Source organism: Nothoprocta perdicaria, unplaced genomic scaffold (assembly GCF_003342845.1).
Source record: "Nothoprocta perdicaria isolate Ctin4 unplaced genomic scaffold, notPer1 scaffold_213, whole genome shotgun sequence".
Taxonomy (NCBI): Eukaryota; Metazoa; Chordata; class Aves; order Tinamiformes; family Tinamidae; genus Nothoprocta; species Nothoprocta perdicaria.
Window position 1 is genome coordinate 159,091 of NW_020455350.1, and position 24,017 is coordinate 183,107.

Here is a 24,017-nt window from a genome sequence, read left to right on the forward strand (position 1 = left end):
GGGCCGGCCCCGCACGGCAGCGCCGCGGGGACAAAGGCGGGCGGCGCGCCCGGGCCCGGCCCCGCACGGCCCCGCGCTGTCGGCCCGGCCCGCGCGGAGCCGCGTCCTGTTTACCCGGCGGGGCGCACGAGGAAAGTCCCTGCGCACAAACACGGCGCGCCGAAGGAGGAGCTCCGCCGCGCCGCGAGCGCGGAGAATCTTCTAGTATTGACACGGCCCTCCGCGTGTGTTTACATGCGTGTGCACGCGTGCGTTTCTCGTGCCGTTCTCCCCGCGCCGGCCCGCCGCCGATTGATCTCCTTCCGTTTGGGCCAGGCTGCTGCAGTCCACCAGCCTGGTTTTCCCTTTTTTTTCCACACCCCTGAAAATACCCTGTGTGTTTTCACTGAGCAGAGCAGGAGTGCCTGCCAGCTTTGGGGGATATCAGTAGGTGAAATCAGCTGCGTTGTCTGAGCTTATTTTGCCGTAAGGAAACGTAATCTACTCTTAACACAAGACTCTTTATGGGAGGCCAGTCAATACACGAATATTATGAAAACATTTATTTGTTAAAATTAAGTAGTTACAAAATTCCTGCTAAATTCCTCTCCCACTTGAAGATACTATTTTTTTTTTACTGACTTGTACACATATCATTGTTTAAAGTACAAACAGGAAGACACAACGTTAAAGAACTCTGAAGATGAGTGCCCACACGCAAACGGCCGAGAAAGGACAGAACACGACGCTGCTGTGCCAGGAGAGCTATGTTTGCAGTGGGACAGATGAAGCCGTCTTTGAGTGTGATGAGTGCGGGAGCCTCCAGTGTCAGCGGTGCGAAGAGGAGCTGCATCAGCAGGAGAGGCTACGGAACCACGAACGGACCCGTATCAGACCCGGCCACGTCCCGTACTGCGACTCCTGCAAAGGTGCCAATGGGAACATAATGCACGCCAGCATGATGGGAACTAGGCAGAGAGCGGCCGTGAGGTGCCAGGTGTGCAAAATCAACCTCTGTGTGGAGTGTCAGAAGCGAACACATGCCGGGGGGAATAAAAGGAAGCACCCCGTCACCGTGTACCATGCTGGCAAAGCCCAGGAGGACGAGGAGGGAATGGATGAGGAGACCAAGAAGAGGAAGATGGCGGAGAAAGTGGTCAGTTTCCTCCTGGTGGATGAAACTGAGGAGATTCAGGTAAGAGCTGCTGTGGTTTGAGGAGATGATGTAGCCGTTGTGTTAACCATGCCTTGTGCTACCTGCTAGACAGCAACAGTAACAAATTGAGGATGGTCTGTCTCTGGTGCTTGGTGAGTATCTTGGGCCAAAAAGACCCAAGTGCCTGGGAATAGCCTTGCTCTTGAGATCATCAAAAGGTTGAAACCTTATGTGTGGCAAGAGCCTCTTCTAAGATGCTTGGTAAGTGGAGCTGGTGAAAGAATTGGCTGTACAAAGACCCATGCAACCGAGATAAGCACTCTCTGCAGGATGCTGATCATTCCTGAACAAAACTGAACTGAGGATTGCTGTAGATATCCTCTGTGCACATGGGAGTGCTGGCAGCCAGTCTCTTCCCGTATGACTATGAGTGGGCACTGTACCAAGCTCTACGGCCCTCTTTTATTCTCCTCTAGCCCCAATAAATGTTTTCTATAAATTAGAAAAAAAAAAAAGTAGAAAAATATCTGCCTTCTGAAGAGTCCCATTGTGTGCCATCTAGGTTCTACAGACACCATATTAAGCTATATGGCTGGTGACAGGTATTATTCCAACTTAACCTTCTGCTGAAAGAGGGGGAAACTGGCCTTCAGTTTGGGGTCAGTCTGTCATAATTACTCATTGATCATAGAGTCGTCATGGTTGGAAACAACCCTCGAGATTGAGTCTAACTGTAAACCCATCATCACCCTGCCTGCTAAACCCTGTCCCTAAGCACCTCATCTACACATTTCTTGAACTCTGCCAGGGGTGATGACTCCACCGCATCCCTGGGCAGCCTGATGCTCAGGAGAAATCATTTTGCAGCAGCTAGTGAGCAGTATTTGAAGTTGCTTAACTCTTCAAGTGGCCTTTATTCTTGAAAGCATAAGCATATTAGAAAAAGCAAAGTGTCCCTGTTTTTATGCAAGAAAAAAGAAATGTAAAATGTGCAGTGTGTGGAAGTCACAGAGCAGGTTAGTCATACAAATAAAAATTCAACCTCATCTTCTGCCTGGCAGTTTCTACCCAACATGTTAAACCTCATCCGGCAGGCACTGAAGGAAAACCTGTGGTCACTTGGAGACTCGGTGTCTGGTTGCTCAAATTCAACATGTTCACAGTAGCAGTGGTAGAAGTTGTGGTGATTTCCTCGTTGTTGGTAGCGTAGTCATTTGCATCAACTGTAGTACCAGCAAAAGCGTCTGTCTTGCCAATGCTGTAGAAAAGATGCAAGATACTTGGGTCATGTTTTGGTCAGTTTGGGTATGCTGACTGATTAAATCCTCATGGGTTTTGGAGGGGATGGAAGGAAAGGGTGATAGTGCTTAGGATGTGCTGACATAGGAAGCTTGCCACGCAGCTATAGGACAGCAGTGACTGAATTTTGGGTTTAGTGGCAATCCTAAATGCATGTGTCTCAAGCAAACATTTCCTCATAATATGTGGAAGTTGCAACTCTACTCTCAAGTTGCAGGCTTTATAATAATCTTTATCTGCTCACTAGAGCAAGTTTTGAAATGCTGTAACACAGGGTTATCCTACAGAGCTGCTTGCAAGCTGTGGTTTCATGTGGTTGAGCTGTTGAGTTACCTTTAATCTTTATCAAGGCAGACTTCTGGCTGCTCTTGTGAGCAAGTGCTTTACTACTTAAATGTCATAGGCAATGAAGCCAGCTTCCTTATGGGGACAGCAACTGCCCTTTATTGGATCATAAAAATTTGATTGGAACAGCACTGAAAAAACGGTCTGAAAATGTCTTTGCTTCCTATGAAGAAGCTGAACCTGAGTTGCCCCATCTGGAGCAATCTTCTCTTCATAGCTGAATAGTTACGTGACATCTCACAGCCAGTCTCGGAGCAGCTTGAAAGTTTTCAGTCATAATATTTTCTGGTAACTGGAACTTGAGGAGTGCCTGCTATTTTGGTGATGTTAGTGAGTATGAGGACCTTTATTTAGAAAGGGTTGTCAGTTGGCTAGCTCTGTAGACATCTATAGCATATTTTACTTTAGTATTGAACAGGCAATATAGGTGTAGGAGAGTGACTTTCAGCCTTGTTTTGTACTTATTGTCAGCAGGATTTTTGATTGCTTAGGGAGAAATCTCTGGGATGTTCTTTACTGAAAAAAACATTTTCTTTAAGATGCTAAAGCTGTAATAACCTGAAATGTAGAGATTGTTTTTTCTTTTTTAAGCCTTCTTTAAACATGTTTTTTGAAACATGATTGCTTGTTGCATTAATTAGAAAATGAAGAAACTGCTGATATACTAATAGTTGACAGATTCTGCCATAGTGAAAAATACTTTTCCTAAAAAATAAGGCAGAGCAAGTTGAACTGCTCAGTAAACATGACACTAGATGCTGCCTGGAGGTACTTGCTCCTATGTAAAGGCTTACTATCCTCTACTTGGAAATAAGACTTGAAGGTGAAGAGATTTGAATTTGTTTTCCTTTTGGAAGGTGGAGCTGTTAGGCACAAGTGGATATCTCCCAGCTCCTTTTGGTTTGTGGAAGCTGGCGGTTCTTGAAGCTCGAGGACATGTTTCTGGCGTGGATGCAATGACTGAGCTTGCTGTGGATCCAGAAGCAGAAGAGCTTCCTCTGTGAGGAGCTGTGTGTGAGCAAAGCAGTTCAGCTGAGAGGCAGACGTTCCTTGCCGGGGCTCAGCACGGCACTGATACGGCCATGGTAATGCTGGGATCTGCATAATTGTCTTCGTGCCACGTTGCACAGATGTGCTGGCCTGCTCAGAGCCAGTTTGGAGCTCTTTGCAGGCATGTCCTCAGCTTTCTGAGCTTATGGTTTTCTTGTGCTTATTTCAAATCTAATTGGGGTCAGGAAGGTCCCACTACTTGTAAAACAGTTGCTTGCAGTGGACTGACAGTAATTTAAGTTTGTCTCTGTGAAAAGCAGGTTTCTCTGTCATGTTCATCACAATAGCCTGTCTGAGCATTTCCAAAAGAGGCTGGCTATTTCATATTAAGGTGATGTGACAAGTCCAAGGTCACACTGCACACCTGTGGAGGAACCAGAGACAGAGGTTGTTCCTCCCTGAGTGTGACCTCTGCTGTTACACAGGACAGAGAGCGTGGCTCTTGGTGACTTTGAGACTCAGTCCCCAGCCATCCTCACTGACACCCCAAATTTTCCTTTCCACCTTTCAGGAGTTCTGTACCCCATGAGGCCTTGCTAAATTCTATGAGAAAAATCTCTTTTACAAGCTGGCATCCCCATCAGTTTGGACCCCCTTTGTTATATTACATTTTTGCAGTTTCTCTTTACATAACATTAAACTCATGAGCTTATCTATCACTTTTATAGCAGAGACATCAGTTGCGTAGCTCTTGATAACTGCAGCATCTCTGTTAATTGCCTTTGACGTATTCCATCTTCCTTGCTCAGGATGATTTTGTGACTATTATTTCCTGAGTCAATTGCTTTGATTTTGTCACTGCTCTCTTTATATCTTCTACATCTTTCCCATGATAGATTCAAGCTGGGTGTCAACTTTTTCTTCCAAGTTGTGTCTCCTAATCTTCTCTGTCAGAATGTCAACTTTTCTCTCCTGTCTTTAACACATAGAATTTTCTGAAAGATGCACTTTTGTAGTTTCCTTAGTGCTGCCCTTCTATATGGGAGGCACTTCACATACGAAGTTATGGATCTCATAACTCCCCTTTACTCTGAGATCTAAATAAAAACAGTCAAATACAGGAGAAAATAGACTGAGGTTTGAGTTGTTTTGAGTCCTGATATTGTCTCACTGTATCTTGTGATTTTTTTTTTTTTCCACTGGTCTGATGTCTGTATATCTCTCTTGTACTTGCATTAATGCAGCCTCTAGAACAAGAACTGTTTTTGTTCGGTCTTCATACAGCATATTTGCAATAGAGATCTTTACCATAAAGCAGAGAGTTACATATCAGTTGAATAGTCAATTCTATTTACTACTGCTGCTTTTGAGATAGGAGAGAGGATGTGCTTAACAAGGCATAACAACAAGTTTGATATTTTTATCTGAGGGGACAGACCTTGAGAGTTCCTACCACAGGATTGGAACTCGGTTGTAGTCTCACCGGTGGCTTCTGCGGTAACACTTTGTCCAAAGTTGTGTTTAAGGAGTCAATCATATACAATCTGTAAAGGCAGAGGAAGTCTTGCCTTGAATCCAACAGATAAGGGACATGCTTGATCATTATTAGTTTGCCTTAAAGAGTTCACTGATCTTTGATCAGAAACTAACTCTGACATAAAAAAAAAATTACCCAATCTCTGTTTAGAGAGTTTCAAGGTACTGATAAAAGGTACTAACTTAGCCAGCCTTATTAAGGAGGCAGGAAGAAAGGTTGTGGGTGTAGTTCCTGTTTGTTTTGAGCTAGTCTCTGTTTAAAATCAATACAGTTACGTCGCTGGGGGTGTGTGGGGAAAAAGGAGCATTCATACGTTCTTTCATTTCTGGGTGATGAATCATCAGTTCTTCAATTCTTCATTTCAAACCACAATGAGCTGTCTTTTTTTTTTTTTTTTAAATTAGCACTTTTTTTCCCCAATAAATTAGACATTTCCATCTTTTAAATCCAGACCCATTCCTCGAGTAAGCTACTCCTAGCAGGGTTAGACACCTGTGAAGAATTAAGCACTTTGCCTCTAAGAACTCTGAACAGGATCACTAATGCTCTGCAGTTGACTCAGATGACAGGTATGTCACCCTTATTTAAATACTGGCCATTTTATACAGTCATTAAATAATCAGCCTCTGGCAGCACAAGAGCCCATGTGCCCTCTTCTGTCCCCTCTTGTTAGAAAGCAGCTAATGCTCCTGGAGAGTGACAGGCAGCTCTCTAGAAGTGTTAGCTGCTTTACTTGCATGTGCTTCTACTGTAAACCTGTGGAAAGTGCTGGGACTTTTCCTTATTGTGCCCCGACTTGGGCCTGGATGAAGTCTAGCAACGAGAGAAGAGAGTCATGGAGGTATTGCTTTATAGTGAAGAATTCCCTGTCAGTCCAAATAACCTAATGGATATCTTCTCTTCTAAGAGATGCTTGCAATTGCTTAAGGTTTTTGACTGCCTCTATAACAGAAAAGCATTTCTCTAGCACTTACAAATGCCTGCTGGTTCCTCGAACATACTTGCTTGATTTGATGTTGAGGAAATGTTTTTGTGCTTGCAGGGTAGCACTGTCAGCTTAAATTTCTTGTCATTTTATCCATATCCTATGGCTGGAAGAATTGAAACATAGCTGGTATTTTTTCTTTAGACCTAAAGGAGGAAGAAGAAATAAAAAAAAGGATCCAATTATTTTTTTAGGTCATTATGGTCTGGCAGATCAGCATTTGTAGTTTCTCCATCCCTCATTGTACAACTGATGACTTCTCCTTATGCTTCAGGGACATTTTCTTGCTGAAGTATTTTTGGGAGTTTGCTTTCCTGCACTCCAGGAATTTTTCTATTTTCATTGTGTTATTTTTGAATATTCCTCCCTTTCATGGGCTGTTGCTAGTTTGCAGTTTCTTCCACAGTCAGGAGGAGAGTGCTTGGGCTGCATCCAGGAGGGAAAGGGGCAGTCTGCTCTTCTCCAACCCCTCTGGCCTTTCCAGCTGCTCCTTTCAGTAGGGGCAAGTTCCTGCACTCAACTTGAGTGTGGGACTTAACTAGTCTAACTGAGCCTGGGAGACTGCTCAGGACAGCATAGTGTTAAATGTATGGAATTATTTAATGGGTAAAGGCTTAATTCATTACAGAGCACTAGGTTTAATGACTGTGCTGTGGCATATGCAATTTTATAAACTGATCCACTGATATAGCTCTTTTGGGGGAAAAAACTCCCCCAAGCTGGTGTAAAGTGTCTTTGTAGTAACAAGTAGCTCTGAGTAGTAGAATTAATGAAGTTTTCCTTCCTGCATGTGTCTGCCCCTTGTTCTCCACAGCTAACCCGTACCTGCTGTGTTTGGTAAGAGACAGTATTTTGACATGAGTGCCCAGCTGACGCCTGCCTCTGGGTGGCTGAGTAAAGAGATCAAGAGCTCAGCTTTTCCTTCAAAAATCTTAGACTCTTTTCTTCTCTGCTTATTTTCATGGAAACTTTTAGGAAATTTATGGTTTAGAGGCATGTATTTCTTTTCAAATATATATTTGGCTTATGGATTTTAAGTTATTTGCTTATGACTTAGTAATTACAAAAATGCTATTTTTTGTAGGAAATTATGTATGAGAAAAGATACAAAAGACAAAATAGGGTAGAAAACTAGAACTGCTAAGACTTGAGTCAGACATGCTTCCTGAGCTCATGATCTAATCCTTCTCTTGTTCAGAAGCTTCTAAAAGATGGGAGGAAGTAATGACCTAAAGATTCCCTTCAGATTCAATTATCCAAAAATCAGTGGAAAATGAGGTTTGAACTAGGTCTAAGGCCCCACTCCTGCCTCTACTGATGTCATGGATTTCATAGCAGGGAGTTCCCTTTCACCTTGGGAAGCCACTCAGTTGTTTTTCGCATTTTCAGTGGTAAGAAACATCAAGAAACATCAGCAAAGGTTTCTTGTGAAGCAAAAGCAGGGAGTTTCCAGCAACTTATTTAACAGCCAGTTGCACGGAGGTCGCTGGGTAAGGCAGATCCAGCCCTTGTGCTCACACACTCCCTGTCTGCAAGCAGAGAGCTCTGCAGAGAGGTAAATTTTGGAGACTAGGCTGGGCTGCAGGTTGTGTTTCTTGGATTCATCCTGCAGGCTGTAGCTAAAGGCAGGTGTCTGTTTGATAAAGGGAGTTTTCTCTTTGCTTTTGGTGGATACTGAAACTTTGACATGATGATCCAGCAGCAGCACCTTGAGCTTTAGGCATGCATCTTTGACCTCCACATTAATCTACCCTGGGCAGAAATGCTGTTTTATACAGTTAAAATAGCTAGCCAAAATTTGCCACCTCTATCATAAGGAACAAGTCTGTGTTGAGGCAGGCTGAACTAATAGCTCTGTTTGGATTCTGACTTGATATGATATGCTGTTGTTAAGATGCATTGCCTAAAATTGTCCCAAGTTTGTATTTAAAAGTTTAAGTCACTAAAGGTGGTCCAAATTACCAGAGGTTGCCCGTTGTTCTTTAGTTTTCTTTGCCTTTTCTTCTGTTTTCAGGTATGGTTTGAGTTCTGCTCTACAGTTCAGAAAACTTTTTTTTAAAAAAAGACAATTCTTACAAGAAGTGCTTGTTTTGCAAGCCTTAAGTAAGGTTTTGGTGCTTAGCAAAATAATATCTGCTTCACTTGATTGCTTCTTGTACTTGAAGACTGATTTCAGATGTTTGATTTTATGCTGTTATATATATATGTGGATCTGCTTTTAAGAACCTTTTAGCTTATTTTTCCATTATTTGACAAATGTTTAAAAATCCTATGTATTTGGTGACTTACTGCCTATATATCAGAAGATAATGTGGTATTTTTGTCAAATCTAATGATTCCCAAATTTTATGATGTGTCCTGGGATTTTGTTGGTTGCAGAAAAAGTATTTTATTTTTAAAAAATATTCTGCTAAAATAAGCGTTAACTGTTGAATTTCAAATTGCACCAACAAAAGTACCAGCGTGACTCCAAACAACAGTGTCAGACTGAGAAATGAGGGCAGGCTGATGATCACTATGCAAAGCAGTCTTTTTGTTTTCAGCTATTGTGTGATAGTGGCACAGCCCTAGCTTTGTGTACCACTTCCAGGAATATTAGTGAGCCTTAGATTTCTTGAATAGTTTTGGAAGGAGAAAACAGTGGTAAAAATGTCTGGTTCCCTTACTGTGTTTGTTTTGCCTGGAGGCAGAGTTAAAGTTGGGTAAGTACAGGTCATTGGAAACTGCTGTGTTTTATGGGCTTTGTTCCTAAGCTTTAAGAGTTTTGTTTGAATAGCAGTGTCTCCAAGAAGTTCATGGGCAGGAATGTCATTTTAGCTGTGTTTGCTTCTTTCTTGCTAAGCATTTCTACTTCTTGCTTACATCTAGGAAACTTGTGCTTGGTATAATGCATTTCCAAGTATGGGTGAGAAACAAGTTTCACATCTAACTGTGGTCCACAGCAGCGTGGTGTGAGGTTTTTGTTTTCTTTTCTCTAGCTGTAAAGCCAACTCTGTAAATAAAAAAATCCCTTTTTGTCCTGCTGAAGGCCTTTGCCTTCAGTTCGGTACAACTCCAAGGGAATGACAAGGAGTCTATATTAACAAAAACACCATGCTAACTAGAAAGAAGACACGATTATAATCTATCATTGAAGAAAAGCTTTTTACTAGAGGAGGTGGTTTACACTCATCAATGAAATTTATAATAGAAGTAGGTGTAAATTCATAAATTTGACTGCTGATGGGGGTTGTTGTGAATGATTCTTTGGAAGTAACATCCTTGTGCTCGATAGTGGTTAAAGGGATATGTGCAAGAGCAAGGCTCACCTGATGACCTTACCAGCAAAGGGTCTTCAATCTGCCGAGGGAAGGTTTTTCATTTATTTTCCCATTCTGTGTGGAATTTGTTGCAGTGGGATGTTGTGGGATCCGAAAGTATGGCAGGGTTCCCCAAGGGGTTAGACGCAGCCCCGGGAGGGCAGGTCTGCTGGTTCTGTCAAACATGCTCAGTTAGATGCTGTCTCCGCTTGGGAAGTCCTTTGGCATCTCTTTTCATGTTTAAGTTTTCTCATGTGTTACTGTCAAAGTGCTGGACTGCCTGGACGTCAGGCCAGGTTCAGTATGTTCTTGTGCTTCTAGGTGATCTGCTTGCCCAAATCGCTCTGACTCCTTCCTGAGGGGAAATCTGAGTGACTTTGTGGCATTAGACAGGGGCAAACAGCCCAAGGCTTAGGGTATCTGAGGTGATACTCATGGTAGCCTCTTCACTGGGTCCACCTGGATTACTGATCCACAACCAGCATTTGCATTGTCTGGCTCAGAGATCCATCTCCTCTGCCCACACTAAGTTGGCCTGACATCAGTGTTAGTTAGAAGTAAAAACCCGATACTGCTGGCCCAGGTCAGCTCTGTGTGGGGCTGTTGGTAGCGCAGCTCCTGTTCCTTGGTGCTGGGAAGGCCTTGCAGCACTGTCCCGAATCCCGTGGTCCCTACTGCCCTTGGCACCTGCCAACATTACTGCCTTGGCCCCCTCCAGAGTCTCCCAAACCGGCACTGCACTAATACCGAGCTACTTGAACAGGCCTTAGTAGCTGCCCTGCCACTACTTAAGCAGCTCGTTGAAGACTCTTGTTTCCTTGTGCTGTCCAGCAGTTTAACCAGAAAGATCAGGCCTGATCAGGCACTGACCCTGGCAGAAAGATCCTTATGGAAAGAGCTTGGGGGAGGAGGCAATTATGAAAACAGAACAATTGGCTAGAGGAGAAACGATCGTATTGCTCCTTGCTTATGCACCTGTAGCATTACTGTTTTCAGGAACTATTGTGTGAAGGACTTGCTTTCAGCCACAGGGGTGTCTCTGGTGACACTTGGAGAAACTAAATCTGTCATCTGAACCATCTTGCTGACAATAGGCCAACAGCCAGAGCTGTCCCAAAGCAGCCCTCCCTGGTGTGAAAATGTCCTGCGAGTTTCTTGGTGGCCTCACAGCTACGGGAAAGGTTCCTTGAGCAGAGCTTTGCCTTCCTGCTTCCCTGTTTCCACGCACTGCGAGGCTGCCTCCCGTTCTGGCAGGCAGGGAGCAGCAGTTGCAGCCCCGTGTCTGCAGTCCCCCTTTCCGAAGCCAGCCACCGCCTGGCACACCGGCTAGCAGTTATTTTCCTTCCAAGTCTGGATGCTGCTGACAGATTTGACCAGAGCAAGTGGGGCTGCGTGGTGCTTAATTTGCTGATCTAAGAATAAACTTGCTTAAAGAAACCATCTATTACCATCTGACCTCTGTGGATCTTGTATCCTGAGACCTTTCGACCGGGAAGGGATACTTGCAGGGATAGAGAGGGCACTTGGAGGCATTCTTGCCAAAAAATAAGCTCTGGAAGGCAGCGTTGCCTGTCTCTTCACGAGGGAAGTGGCCAGGGATCTTCCAGAAGATGAGGCAGGCAAATGGGGAAGCACAGTTTGCTTTGGCCCATGGGGATTCCTTGAGGAGGGAATTGCACTGCAAGTGGTAAAAATAATGCCTTCCAAATAGTCTGTGTTGTCTTTTCGCCATCACATCATCTGTTGGTTAAAAACTTTTTTCTGGAAAAAGGAGCTGCAGCTGGTGAACAAGGCTAATGAGAAGCAGGAGCCCCCTGAGTGCCCGGCTGCGTGTTGGCAGCGAAAGGAGACAGATTCTCGCAGAGCCCTCATCTGCACATGGGCTGCTTTGGCTGGGCCCTGCTGCTCTAGCATCTGAAAAGCAAATGCCATGTTCCCTATCTGAAATAACCTGGAATATATGTCACTTAACTTGTGTAAAACCAAAATGTCACCTGTGGGGAGGGGAGGGGGTGTTTGTGTGGCTCCAGTTCAAGAGGAAAAGGCCCCAATGCAGCGAGTTGCGAAGCGGGTCGCTGGGGTTGCTGTGGTGCTTCTCTAAGAGTCACTGTGACCGGCTTTGCCCGCCTGCCGTGGGTGCAGCACTCGGCTGTGCCCCACGCTGCCGTGTGGGGCTGGAGAAGCAGAACAAGGGGCGCTCTGCTCCCGAGGCCGGGGCTCCGCCGCTCTGGATGGAGCAAGTTCAGGTCACCGAGGCAGTTGCCAGGTTTGTGCCTTCTCCAGAGGCTTGCCGGGAGAGCAGCGCTGCCAGCAGCGTCTGCCACACTCTGAATCCTAGTAGCTGTCCTGGCAAAAGGGGAAGTAGGTTGTGCTGCCTCCTCCAGGAGGTCTGGCCTCTCTAGAAGTGTGCTGGGTGACATTGCAGAAGTTCTCTATATTTATAGCTAATTGCAGCAAAGAATCACTTCCAAAACACCTGCGCAGGGAAGCAGTCTTTGATGGGAATGTGTTAGGAAGCTGCTTTTAAATATTTTGCTTTGAGCTTGTTGGTGCTTCAGAAACTTGTAAAGAAATCTGAACAGGGACTGACCTCCCTGATCTTACGAACCCTGAAACCAGTTTTCTGTGTTGACTGCTCCATTGCACAGTTGTCATATTTTTCTCACTTTTCTTATTTTTGGAAGGTGAGGAATGAAGAAGACTTTATTAGTAAACTGGACTGCAATCCTGACCAACATCTAAAGGTAGTGTCCATCTTTGGGAACACGGGGGACGGCAAGTCTCACACTCTTAACCACACTTTCTTCTATGGCCGCGAAGTCTTCAAGACCTCTCCAGCCCAAGAGTCGTGCACAGTGGGAGTGTGGGCAGCTTACGATCCTGTGCGCAAGGTGGTGGTCATCGACACAGAGGGCCTCCTTGGGGCCACTGTGAACCTGAGCCAGAGGACGCGGCTGCTGCTGAAGGTCCTGGCCATCTCTGACCTGGTCATCTACCGTACTCGTGCCGACAGGCTGCACAACGATCTCTTCAAGTTCCTTGGGGACGCCTCAGAGGCTTACTTGAAACACTTCACCAAGGAGCTCAAGGCCACCACAGCCCGCTGCGGCCTCGACGTTCCCCTCTCCACGCTGGGGCCCGGTGTCATCATCTTCCATGAGACTGTGTACACCAAGCTCCTGGGTTCTGGTAAGTAGGCAGCAGACACCCAATAACAGTGTGTTTAAAAACTACCCGTGTGCTCCATTGCTGCACAGAACCCGTGGGTTTGAGTTCTGCTCTCACTGGTTCCCGTCTGTTGGCTGTGGACGTGGCATGTTGTTCCCTGGTGGCAGTGGCTCTGCCCTGGGTCAGCACAGTGATTCCCCGCAGTCGGCTGAACGTCGGCACCAACTAGTTGCCAGTTAGTCACCTGGTCACCTCCAGGATGGCTCCTGCATCGCGTGCCCTGCCTTGGCCGGCAAAGGCGGCCGCTGAGACGCAGCTGGGCTCTGCCAGCAACAGAGAGATCCTGCTGCAAATAATAAGTATATAAGTGTGTGTATATATATATTTAAGAACATGTATAGAAATCAGGATAGGTGAAAAGAGTGAAACTGATGGATGTAAGTGTGATGCCCACACCCTTCTCAAATTCTGTGGGCCTGGCTCCTTCTGAGGCTGGTGTGGAGGGTATGGCAGCCCAGGGTTGATAGTTTGGCACCACTTTCCTCCAGGCATTTATCTGGTGTGGCCAAAGCAGCAGGCCTGGCATACTGCTATTTCTCATCCCTTCTGGTGTTTTTCACTGACGTTTTAACGCTGCTTATGTCCCAGTGGATTATGCACATGTAAGCTGTTTATTTGTGTGTCTCGTGAAATGCACTGTCCCTTGGAAGTTAAGTGTATTTTATATTGACCGTTCAAAGATGTGAATTTCTTCTCATGGCTCCTACTTTTCAACACACCTGCTGAAACCTGCCTTCATGCTCTCCATTCCTAGTGCTTTAATGAGCAGGAGCCCTAACGAATGGGCCTGGCTTCCCTGCAGCGTGGGGCCTCAGCCCTGGCATCTATGGGCACCTGGGATTCCTCTGCTGTGGAACCCCACAGCAGCCCCCGACTGCCCCACGGTCCTGCTTGGGCTTTTCTAAGCGGAGGGCTCTTGAGTTGGTAGAACTTGGCATTCTTTATCTTATTACAGAGCCTTCCTAGTTGGTTTTAATTCACCTGCCAAGGCAGCTCTTTTTCTTGCATTGCCAAATTGCTGATTGGCGATGTGCAGTTTCATACAGCAGTTATAATTCGCTGCCTCAGCAGGTCAGAGGCAGTGATCTGTAATGATGCTGCACTTGTGGACAAAGTCAGGGTAATAAAATAATATTTTAATGATCACTTCTGATCACGGTAGGAATAGGAAAGAAACCTGTTCATCGAGCATGTGGGTTTGCAGCAACCTGCAGTTGTCAGTGCTTCCTCTTGTACACAGGGTTAACCAGGACTTGGTATTTCTTGTTGCAGGGCTGGCATGGAGAATAAGCAGCCCATGTAAGACTCATGGCCTTATTTTTTTTTGTTATCAGATGTTAGAGCTAACTATGCCAAATGCCAGGGTTAACTCTGCCAAGTTATCATGTGCTGAGAACTAGCACACATGCTAATGTGGAGTTTTCTTATGTCAAAAATGGCTTCTCATCTGTGTATCTATTTCCAAACCTAGATGTTTCCAATTTTACCCTTAGATTTACGTGTATCTCTGAAACTTGGTCATAGAATTTATATCTGGGCATTGAAAAAGAGTACTTTCTTTTGAAAACTTCCTTAATTACTTATAAAATAGACAAATAACTCATTTCCAGAAGTATTTGATTGTTCAGTTGGGAAAAACAGCACAGTTTTGCATATGAAAGCGCCATGCAATTTAAACAGGATTTAAAGCATCAGTCAATGATATACTTTCTGATACTCTTGTACATAGACCATCCCTCGGAGGTTCCCGAGAAGCTCATTCAGGATCGCTTCCGGAAGCTGAGCTGTTTTCCTGAAGCTTTCAGCTCGATCCACTACAAGGGAACAAGGACTTACAACCCTCCGACAGACTTCTCGGGACTCAGGCGAGCTGTGGAGCAGCAGCTGGAGAACAACACCACTCGCTCACCCAGGCAGCCCGGCGTGATCTACAAGGCTCTAAAGGTGAGTCCTTGCCCATGGAGATGAGCTTGTCACAGGCTTTATTCATGGCACTGTTGCCCCTTTGTCAGCTGCAGCAAATAAAGCTAGAAGGGGGGAACCAGCAATGCAGACTTGCAGGTATCTGGGGATAAAGCAACTTTTGGACATAGATAGTAACGTTGCACAGTAGACAGGTAGGCAAGGCTGTTCTTAAGTAAGAGACTCGTAGCAGCTGATCAGCAGGATGTTTCACTGGCCTGGCAGAGCAGTTGCTCGAGACTGGGGGGAAAGGGCAGGCCTGCAGAAGGCAACAATATTAACAATCTCTCCTGGTGCTGGCTGCAGCTGCTGGAACAGCCAGCACCAGCTGCTCTGCTTTTGGGGTAGCTGGAGCAGAGAAGGGATTGTCAAGGCAGCAGGCAGAAGTCTTCAAAAGTCTGCATTGCTCTGTCTTCCAGCAGCTCTTCCTCTTGTGCTTGACAGGCTCTCAGTGACCGGTTCAGCGGGGAGATCCCCGATGACCAGATGGCTCACAGCTCTTTCTTTCCAGATGAATACTTCACGTGCTCCTCTGTGTGCCTCAGCTGTGGGTAAGTGGATGAGAAATGCACTTGATGCTTTTAGGAGATGGTGCTGCCCTGGTCTACAGCCACAGAACAAGGTTTCTGTGGAGTTTTGGCACCTGACAATATCAGGCTGATAGTGCTTCAGGACAGAATTTCCTTGAAATCTGATTCCTGTGTGAATAGGGCAGCTGTTGTTGCTGTGCACTGCCCAGGTGTGTGGGCTTTGCCAGTACAAACCGATTCTTCCCCCAGTTGGTTCATGAGCATAAGGGCTGAGAATTGTGAAAGAGATGAGAAGAAAGGAAGGCTGTAAAGAACTCCCCTCCTATCTCCCTTTGGTGACCATTCCTGCTATTTTTATTATAGAAATAATACAAAAGCTGTGGGCCTGGACTAGTGCCCAGTGACTAGCAGGCATGCTGACTTGCTTCCACATGGTGCCTTGGGTTGGACAAAATCTTGGAGCTCTCCAGAGAGCCCAGAAATGGAGCCTCTAAAGACAGTGGGTGGCAGTCACTGCTCCGAGTCCCCAAGGTACTTCAGTGGTTTGATGTTAGGGCTGATTGTGCTCGTGGAAATGCTTGCCCTCAAAAGGGAGATGAAGCTATAGTCCCACTTTTTTATGCACATTAGAGTGTGTAGGCTGCAGTGTTAACTCTGTCCTGACTGATTTCCAAACTTGGCCAATTCTAAGATTCTCTGAAATTTAATTGGACACACTGATCACTTCCTGCACTTGTGTGTGGTGTTAATCTGTACTGTCAAACAGCTGCTACACCGCCCTCCAAAGAGCCTGTGTTTCAGTGATAAGTGATGTAACTGCTGTGTGTGCCCTTGCAAAATTATTTTTGGGGCTAGAATGATGCTAAATGCAAGACAGCAATATACGTGAGCTTTCAGTGGCACCTGTCCTGTATTTAGCAGGATCAGCTCATGGTTTGCTTTTGCATCCTCAGGTGTGGCTGTAAGAAGAGCATGAACCACGCGAAGGAAGGAGTCCCTCACGAATCCAAGAGTCGGTGCAGATACTCTCACCAGTATGATAACAGGGTCTATACTTGCAAGGTGAGCAGAGCCACAAGGGTGAGGTCTGAGGAATGGAGAATGAAAGGCTTAGTGAGGGCATCAAACACGTGATGACTTCCCTGCATTTTTTTCAAATGGGAGAGCTGCTCTGGTCTCAACAAGACAAATTGGTCCCCACTGAACTTGTATTTTTTGCTTGGAGACATTGCATAGCATGGAGCTGCGACATTACTTGCTATCTAAATTGTTGTTTCAGCTGCTCTCAGCTTGGGTAGTGTTGGCCTCCTGCACACAGGAGGCGTTTACCCTCCTGGTATATGCCCATCCCTGAGTATGCACAGAGTTTTCAGAAGAAAGTCACAGAAGACAGGATTGTTTTCAGGCACCACTGTGACTTCTGTTGCTGTAGACCTATTTCCTAGATGACTTGACTGCTGGTGGGTGTTTGTTCAACGGGTTTGCTGCGTGGCCCCTTTGCAGTGGAGAGCACAGCGTGCCCAGGAGCCCCTGGTGTGAATGGGCAGCCCTGGGGCCTGGCAGCCCCGAGCGCACTGCTCTAGCAGCGTTTGTGTTGCAGGCCTGTTACGAACGAGGGATGGAGGTCAGCGTGGTGCCCAAAACCTCTGCTTCCACTGACTCCCCTTGGCTGGGCCTTGCCAAGTACGCCTGGTCAGGGTAAGGACTGCAGCTGGGAGGCTCCCTGCCTCTGCTCTGCCTCGTCCTCGGGGCCTCTGGCACCTGGTAACATGTACACTGGTAACGTGTCCCCCTGGGATCCCCCTGCAGATACGTGATCGAGTGCCCCAACTGCGGCGTGGTGTACCGCAGCCGCCAGTACTGGTTTGGCAATCAGGACCCCGTCAACACCGTGGTGAGGACCGAGATTGAGCATGTCTGGCCAGGGGTAAGTCTGCCTGCTGGGTGCTCTGTGAGCTCCGTCCATCTTCGTGCACAAGTGTGGGGTGCTGCTTCCAGCCAGTGGTGGGGAAATTGGGCTGACGCTCACCAGAGCAGCTCTCCTCTCTCCGCTTTTCAAAAGAACTTTTTCAAGGACCTTCAGTCACGTTTTGGTTACCTTGATATGGATGAGGTGTCAGCTCATGAACACTTGACGCGCATGTTATAGCATTAATACCCTCCTTTATGTTTTAAATCAGGGTTGGTGGAATTTTTATGGTACTTGCCCTCCAATCTAACAGGAACAGTGGGTTGCAGAGCCATCTGTTTATAAGAAATGAGGCTTCCCTCTTTTTATTCTCAAATGAATGCCTGTTTCATTCCAGACAGATGGATTTCTGAAAGACAACAACAACGCAGCCCAGCGTCTGTTGGACGGGATGAATTTCATGGCCCAGTCAGTGTCTGAACTTAGCCTGGGACCCACAAAAGCTGTGACCTCCTGGCTGACAGATCAGATTGCCCCAGCTTACTGGAGGCCCAACTCTCAGATCCTGGTAAATAGCAGCTGCTGTGCTTCTGGGCTGTGTATGGAAGCTTTGAATAGCTAAATTCCTTGTTTCTTCCACCCTTTAAGCAATCTAGTACATTCCAAATGCTGCTTATTCCCTTGCAGCAAGCCTTTTCCTACAACTTAGAGAACTGAATTGCTTTCAGCTCCTTCTGTTCTTGACCACCCCTCGATCCCAACATGCTGCATGGGGTAGTTATGGTCTAGTTACAACCGAGCATGTCATACTGTCTTTTACACAAATTTGGCCTTAAGTCTTTGCCATCTTGGCGTTCTGATCCTCAGTTTTCTCCTCTTAAGGCAGACCAAGCTAACAGAGCTTCTCTTTCTGTGTTGCCCTGCCCAGAGCTGTAACAAGTGCAACACGCCGTTCAAAGACAACGACACCAAGCACCACTGCCGGGCCTGCGGAGAGGGCTTCTGCGACGGCTGCTCCTCCAGGACCCGTCCCGTGCCCGAGCGAGGCTGGGGACCAGCGCCAGTGCGAGTGTGTGACAACTGCTATGAAAACAGGGGCATCCAGTTAGGTAATTTGGAGTGGACTGTGACAATTATTCCTGGGTGGTATTCTGAAGTCTCTGTCCCTGACTGCTTCATCATAGCCAGCCTTGCTGGGTGTAGACAGTGTTGCTTGGTATGTGACTCAGGTTGGGCTTTGGCCCAGTCTTTTGTGGGGAAGCTCAAGAGCCTGGTTTCTTTTGGCCTGGCAGGTGAAACTTGCTTCCCTGTGTGTAACTGACTCCTGTAGTGAGCTACAGTGCCTGACAGAGCAGTTTTCTTGCTGGATCTTTACCTTCTTTTCCCAGCACCTGCTAATGGGATGGGGAAGGTAGCAGGGGTGGGATGCGGTTTTAGCAGGCTGCATATTTTGTCCCATTACTTTTTAAAGGAAGCAAGCTGCAACTGAAAATTGGCTAGGTGGTAGGTAAAGGCTGACAAGGTCCCAAGCAGTCTTTTGTGTTTGCTGGGTTTTGTTAACATAAGTAAACTGAAACTTGGCAGGAATTCTGTTGGCATTGGGAGTGAAGCCTTTACCCTTGTGTTCTGCAGATGTGGCTGAGCTGCCTACAGATGAGGAAGGGGGGACACTTATTGCCAGGAAGGTTGGGGAAGCTGTGCAGAACACTCTCGGAGCGGTGGTGACAGCCATGGACATTCCCTTAGGTGAGTGTTGTTCTCTTTGGATTTTCCGTCTTGGCAGTTTTGATTTCACAGGACAAAATGGGACTGAGCCACCGTTATGTGTGTGTGTGACAGAGCAGCCCTTCCCGCCTGATTCCACTATTTACTGAAGGCATCTCTTTGATGTTGCTCCTGATGGGGTCTAGAGCCCCTTACAGCTTTCTTGCCTGATGCTTCCTCTTGGTTTTTTAGGCATGCTGATTTTTTTTTTTCAGTTCCTACCTTTTCTTTTTTCCCTACTGCTCAAATGTGCATACATCCAAACTGTAATTCATGTCCCCTGATGCACAGCCATGGTGACGTGCTGGTTGCAGCTCCCTGAGGACCGGCCAGTTGGGAAGCATTGTATCTTCTTCCAAAGACACTACTTCAAGGATTGCTTTGGAATCTGGAGCTTTCTGGGCTCTCAAATAGTGAGCTTCATACAGTGAAAGTTTGCTGGTCTTTAGTGCCCTGGAGCAGCCCAGCAAACATTTGGTATTTGAATCTTCTCTTGTGCAGCTGGCCTCCCATGCATGGCTCAGATCATCGTTTCATGCAGTCATGAGTCCTGCAGTCAATAACCCTTGGGGCTTTTTCTTCTACTGTCCAGCCCAGTGTCTCAGTGTCAGAATAAGTGTCTTCCTCAGTTCAGATGGCAGCTTGTTGCAGAATGTTTGATTTGGTCAGGGCGGTGTTTAGGTTACCAAAGCAGGGAAAAGCAAGTCTTCTCACCTCTAGAAGATATTAGGAGTAAAGGAAGTTTTTTGCAATTAAGGAAAAACAATCCAACCCTCTGAAGAGGGTGGAATGTGGGGGAATGTGCTAAAAAGCAGAGGCTGAAATGGGAGGTGGCTACTTGCTGCCCTGAAGCATCCTGTCACTGGGCCCTCTCATATCTTCTGGCAGGGACACGAGGGCAAGTGTGTGAGCCCTCCCCTCAGCCAGAGGCAGAACAAAGATGTTCTTGCCGCACTCACGTTGACGTGTTCCTTTGTTCCTCCTCTTTCTTCCTCCCCTTCCTCCGTAGGTCTGGTGAAGGATGCTGCCAGACCTGCCTACTGGGTGCCAGACCATGAAATCCTGCACTGCCACAACTGCCGCAAGGAGTTCAGCGTCAAGCTTTCCAAGCACCACTGCCGGGCGTGCGGCCAGGGCTTCTGCGACGAGTGCTCGCACGACCGCCGCGCGGTGCCCTCGCGTGGCTGGGATCACCCCGTCCGAGTCTGCTTTAACTGCAATAAGAAGCCTGGCGACCTTTAACGCCGGGTGCTTCTCCAGATCTTTGCAATTCCTTATGTTCTCAGGGTTACAAACGGAAATGTCTGGCCTCCCTTTCACCTTTTAACCTGTTGCAGCCAGAGTGCATGTTTCTGGCCTCCTCTCATGTGTTTTATCCATCTCGGAACACTGGGAATGAGTTTGAGTTCAGTCTTCAGGTTTTAATTTCGAATTAACTGGGGAAGAGAGGGAGCTCGCTTGTAAATGAACAAACCAAAATCCAGTGTATTTTATTCCAGTTTAAATATACATATATATATCTATGTATAATTTAGTATATTAAGAATGCAGTTGGCTAATGAAGCTTGAGTATTCCTATTTCAAATGATGGATGATGTTGTTCCTTACTCTGCTAGATCAGATTTATGGCCTTCTGATTATTCTTGTGGAAAATCTTGCTCATCATGGTGTCCTGTGAGGAAGGGAGGAGGGTTTGGACTCCATGCTGCCAGGAAATCACAAGTATCTCCAACGCTGGTCTATGAATCGCATCTAATGGTGGGAGCAACCCTGCATCGGGATGTGTTCTTCTGTCTCTGGAAGATGAAACACTCGCTCATCAGCAAGTTTGCTCAAATTGTGATATGAACAGTGGTCTTGCAGTGCAAGAGGTATCAAATGGAACTAAATCCTGTGGTAGAGATCAATAGAGCCTTCAAAAGTATGGCACAAATTCAGAGTCTGCCATTTCAACTTCAGTACCAGATCACAAGGTAGCAAGGTCTTACTCTGACAATGTTCTCATGCACTCAGGTTTTTTTTTTTTTCAGGTTTCTCTACCAGCTTGTTGCAGTTAAGTTTTGTCTGGAGCAAAACAAGAGACAAGTTATGTAGGAAATTCTGAGATATGAAGTTTAAGAATTGCTTGGGTTGTGGTGAATTTTCTGCCTCTTTTTATGTGATCTCTAAATCTATGGAGCCTCCCTGTTCACAGATGTGGTTGCATAGAAACTGCACAGATTTAACTTGTCTTTTTTTTCTAATAATACGAACTTAACAAATGCACCTGGAAAATGGGAACTTTCTTCTCTGCTCTTAGCACGTGGCACTCACTGGACTTCATCCTTTCCTAGTAAAGGACTGCATTGAATTCACTGATTTGATCATTCAGAAGACCACTTAGCCTAACTAACACTGTCTTGTACTGTGGATTTGTGGTTCCAGTGATAAAGAAGTAAGAGACCATTGTGGACTGAAGTGTCTGAAATCCTCCCTTGTTGGCTTATCTGGACAAGAATCCTTCTGCCGGAGGAGACTTGTCTCCTCTTGGATTGGCTGGAGTTTGATCCGATGTGCTGGAACTGTGATATTCCCCACCCCACACCTTGTTAAATGTGGTCTTGTGTAGATGAGTGCCCAACACCCTGTTTTAGGACTGTATTATTAAATTAACTGCTATAAAAGCCTTTATCTCCTGAACAAGCGTGCTGGCTTTTTCCTTGTAACCAGTAGTTGTCACTTTGTCCCTGAAAGGACACGTGCGAAGCGATGGCCCTTTGGCAGCGACGCGCTGCCTCCGCAGGGAAGGGGACTCGGAAGACGGGCCGTGGCACCTCCTGGGCACCCTCCTGTTTCTGTAAGCAAAGTCTGCCATAGACTGACAGGTGCCCAAGGGAGGGCATGAGAAGAGTAGGTAGAAACCCTCTCTTAAAATATGTCCTGCACATTTGGCGTAATTTTGTGCTTCAAAGTGTTTTTATTTTTTTAAGGGGTGAGCAAGGCAGTGCTGTTGGTTTGTGGGCCGTGCCCTGTGTGCTGTTTCTGCGTGCAGCTTTGTTCCCGTGTGGATGCACTAAGAGAAAGCAGCCGTAACATTCCTTGTATAAAATCCTTGGCGTCTGTTTCAATGACTTGTCTGAGTTTTTTCTTTTAGTGCTCAGATTAAGAGCAAATGCTGTCCATACACTCTTAGTTTAAAAGTGATCCTGGTATTGTAGCAACCTGTCAATAGAGCCCCTTTGGGACTGGTGGTTGTGGACGAGTGTTTTACATTGCTGTCAGTCTCGTGTGGTGCTTCCCTGGGCTGTTACTGTTTCCAGACAACGTGGAAAGGATTGGGTTGTTCCCCCACCCCTCACTTTCCCTGAAGAGGATGAGGAGGAGGAAAATGAGCCTCTTGCCTTCTGTCCACCAGATGTTTTCCCTCTTCTGATGGTCAGGGGTGTTGTGAGTACACAGGGTGTGGAAGATGGAATCAGTTACTTAAAGGGGATAGATGTCTGGTTTAGCAAAGCCCAGCACTTCCAGGAATTAACAACATCAAGCTTTTACAGCCCAAAGGACTATGAACAATGACTCTAGACAGAAACCTGTACAGGAAGCCTAACTAAACAAATAGAAACGCTGTGGGGGGAGGAAAAAAAAAGGCACTAGAAATAAAGTAATGTGGGAGCAGCTGGTGCTTGGAGTGGAAAGGCTGCCCTGTTTTTTGCAAGGAAGGGGAGGGGAAGACTATTTTCCAGGGAATTTCCAGAGGAGTTTGTGTGTTTTACCAGAGACATATTAATGATTCACCATGATATTCCTCCTGCTCTGGATGATATGCCATCCTCTGGATTGAGTGCTTTTGCTGTGATGTTAATATTTCAGTGGTTAAAGTGAGCGCATTGTCTTGGTAAGATGGTGAATCTGGTTTGTCTGAGCTGTGAGATGATCAAAGCAGCCGTGGAGCTGCAGAATGTCCTCTTGCCCAAAGTGGGATGTCAAGCTTTTGGCAGACAAGCAGCTTCTACATCTCTTCTGATTAGGAAATGCTATGAAAAATGTGAATAATATAAGAATCATGTGAATTAAATGATGTTCCTAAAGGTATGCCCCAGTTAAAAAAAAAAAAAAAAAAATACAAAGCACCAAGTCTGGAATTTATGGAGGTCTCTGTAACCTGTCTGCTGCACCTACTCTCCTGCAGTGGGTTTACTGCCCTGAGGGAACCTTTGGCCTTCGGAAAGCAGATGCCCCTTCTAGCACCTCTGTGCTCTGGTGTCTCTGCGTGCCACAGATATGGGCGAGCTCTGAGGAGCTGCACTTGGTCACAATTCAACTCCCTGCCTCAAACCTGCAGGCCAAATGTAGCTTAGATGTGCACCAGGTGTAGACTTCACCTGAGACTTGCAGCTGGGAAATGAAACAGAGGCAGAACAGTACGGGGGGATGAGGAAGAAGGGTCAGGGTTTTGCACAAAAATAAAAGCCACCTTTGTCTCCCAGCCCTTTTCGCTGGTGGTTTTCCAGGTTGCTCATCCTCCTGCCCCTGTACTCGCAGGCCAAGCTGCCCTGCCCCTGCCTCATAAATGATCCTGTTTGCAGGTGGCACAAGCAAAGGGGGCTGCATGCAGGCCTGCCTTGGGTCGGAAGCAGCACCACGGCAGGCCGGGCTGCTCACTGCTCGTGCTGGCTCTGTGAGGCTGCGCAGCTCCCCGTGTGCCACCCTGCACTGCACGCCCAGCGCTCCGGCACCGCCAGCCTCCACTTCCCACTCGCCTGCGCGGGCTCTGCTTGCTCCCTTCACATCCTTCCCCTTCCCGTGTAACCGTCTCCCACTTCATTTTGCAGCCACCCGCTTTGTTTCATCGTCTGCTGCTGCTTTCAGTGACTCGAGCTCCACCTATTGTGCCTCTGACCTGCACTTTGCTGCCGTTGCCTGTGTAATAACTTGGCACACACAGCCGTGTCTTTGCCTGCCGGTAATCTGAGAACAGGGAGCAGTTTGGACAAGAGACAGAGCTGGGCTTTGTTGTTATTATTTTCTCTCCTCCCGTTGGCTGAGCGCTTCTCC

The 24,017-nt window shown here is 46.6% G+C and overlaps 2 protein-coding genes across 2 annotated transcripts in view; one reads left to right on the forward strand and one right to left on the reverse strand.

Annotated features, from left to right (window-relative positions):
- The window catches only part of RBM25 (RNA binding motif protein 25), a 34,565-nt gene extending 34,434 nt beyond the window's left edge, over positions 1-131 (reverse strand). The window contains exon 1 of the mRNA XM_026038612.1: positions 115-131. The gene's annotated coding sequence lies outside the window, so the exon portion shown is untranslated. The remainder of the gene's footprint in view (positions 1-114) is intronic.
- Positions 132-192: 61 nt separating this feature from the next.
- Positions 193-21,595, forward strand: ZFYVE1 (zinc finger FYVE-type containing 1). Its single transcript, XM_026038614.1, has 11 exons — positions 193-1,174; positions 12,275-12,779; positions 14,548-14,762; positions 15,225-15,331; positions 16,264-16,372; positions 16,911-17,008; positions 17,120-17,237; positions 17,617-17,787; positions 18,148-18,328; positions 18,852-18,965; positions 19,993-21,595. The coding sequence occupies exons 1-11, from the start codon at positions 683-685 to the stop codon at positions 20,223-20,225; spliced, it is 2,343 nt and encodes a 780-aa protein (XP_025894399.1). The 5' UTR covers positions 193-682; the 3' UTR covers positions 20,226-21,595.
- The last annotated feature ends 2,422 nt before the right edge of the window (positions 21,596-24,017 follow it).

Bases quoted from the DNA above. Each gene is read 5' to 3' on its own strand.
- ZFYVE1 (XM_026038614.1), top strand. From the start codon at position 683: ATGAGTGCCCACACGCAAACGGCCGAGAAAGGACAGAACACGACGCTG. The intron at 14,763-15,224 runs GTGAGTCCTTGC...TGTGCTTGACAG, and splicing joins TGATCTACAAGGCTCTAAAG to GCTCTCAGTGACCGGTTCAG. The intron at 16,373-16,910 runs GTGAGCAGAGCC...TTTGTGTTGCAG, and splicing joins ACAGGGTCTATACTTGCAAG to GCCTGTTACGAACGAGGGAT.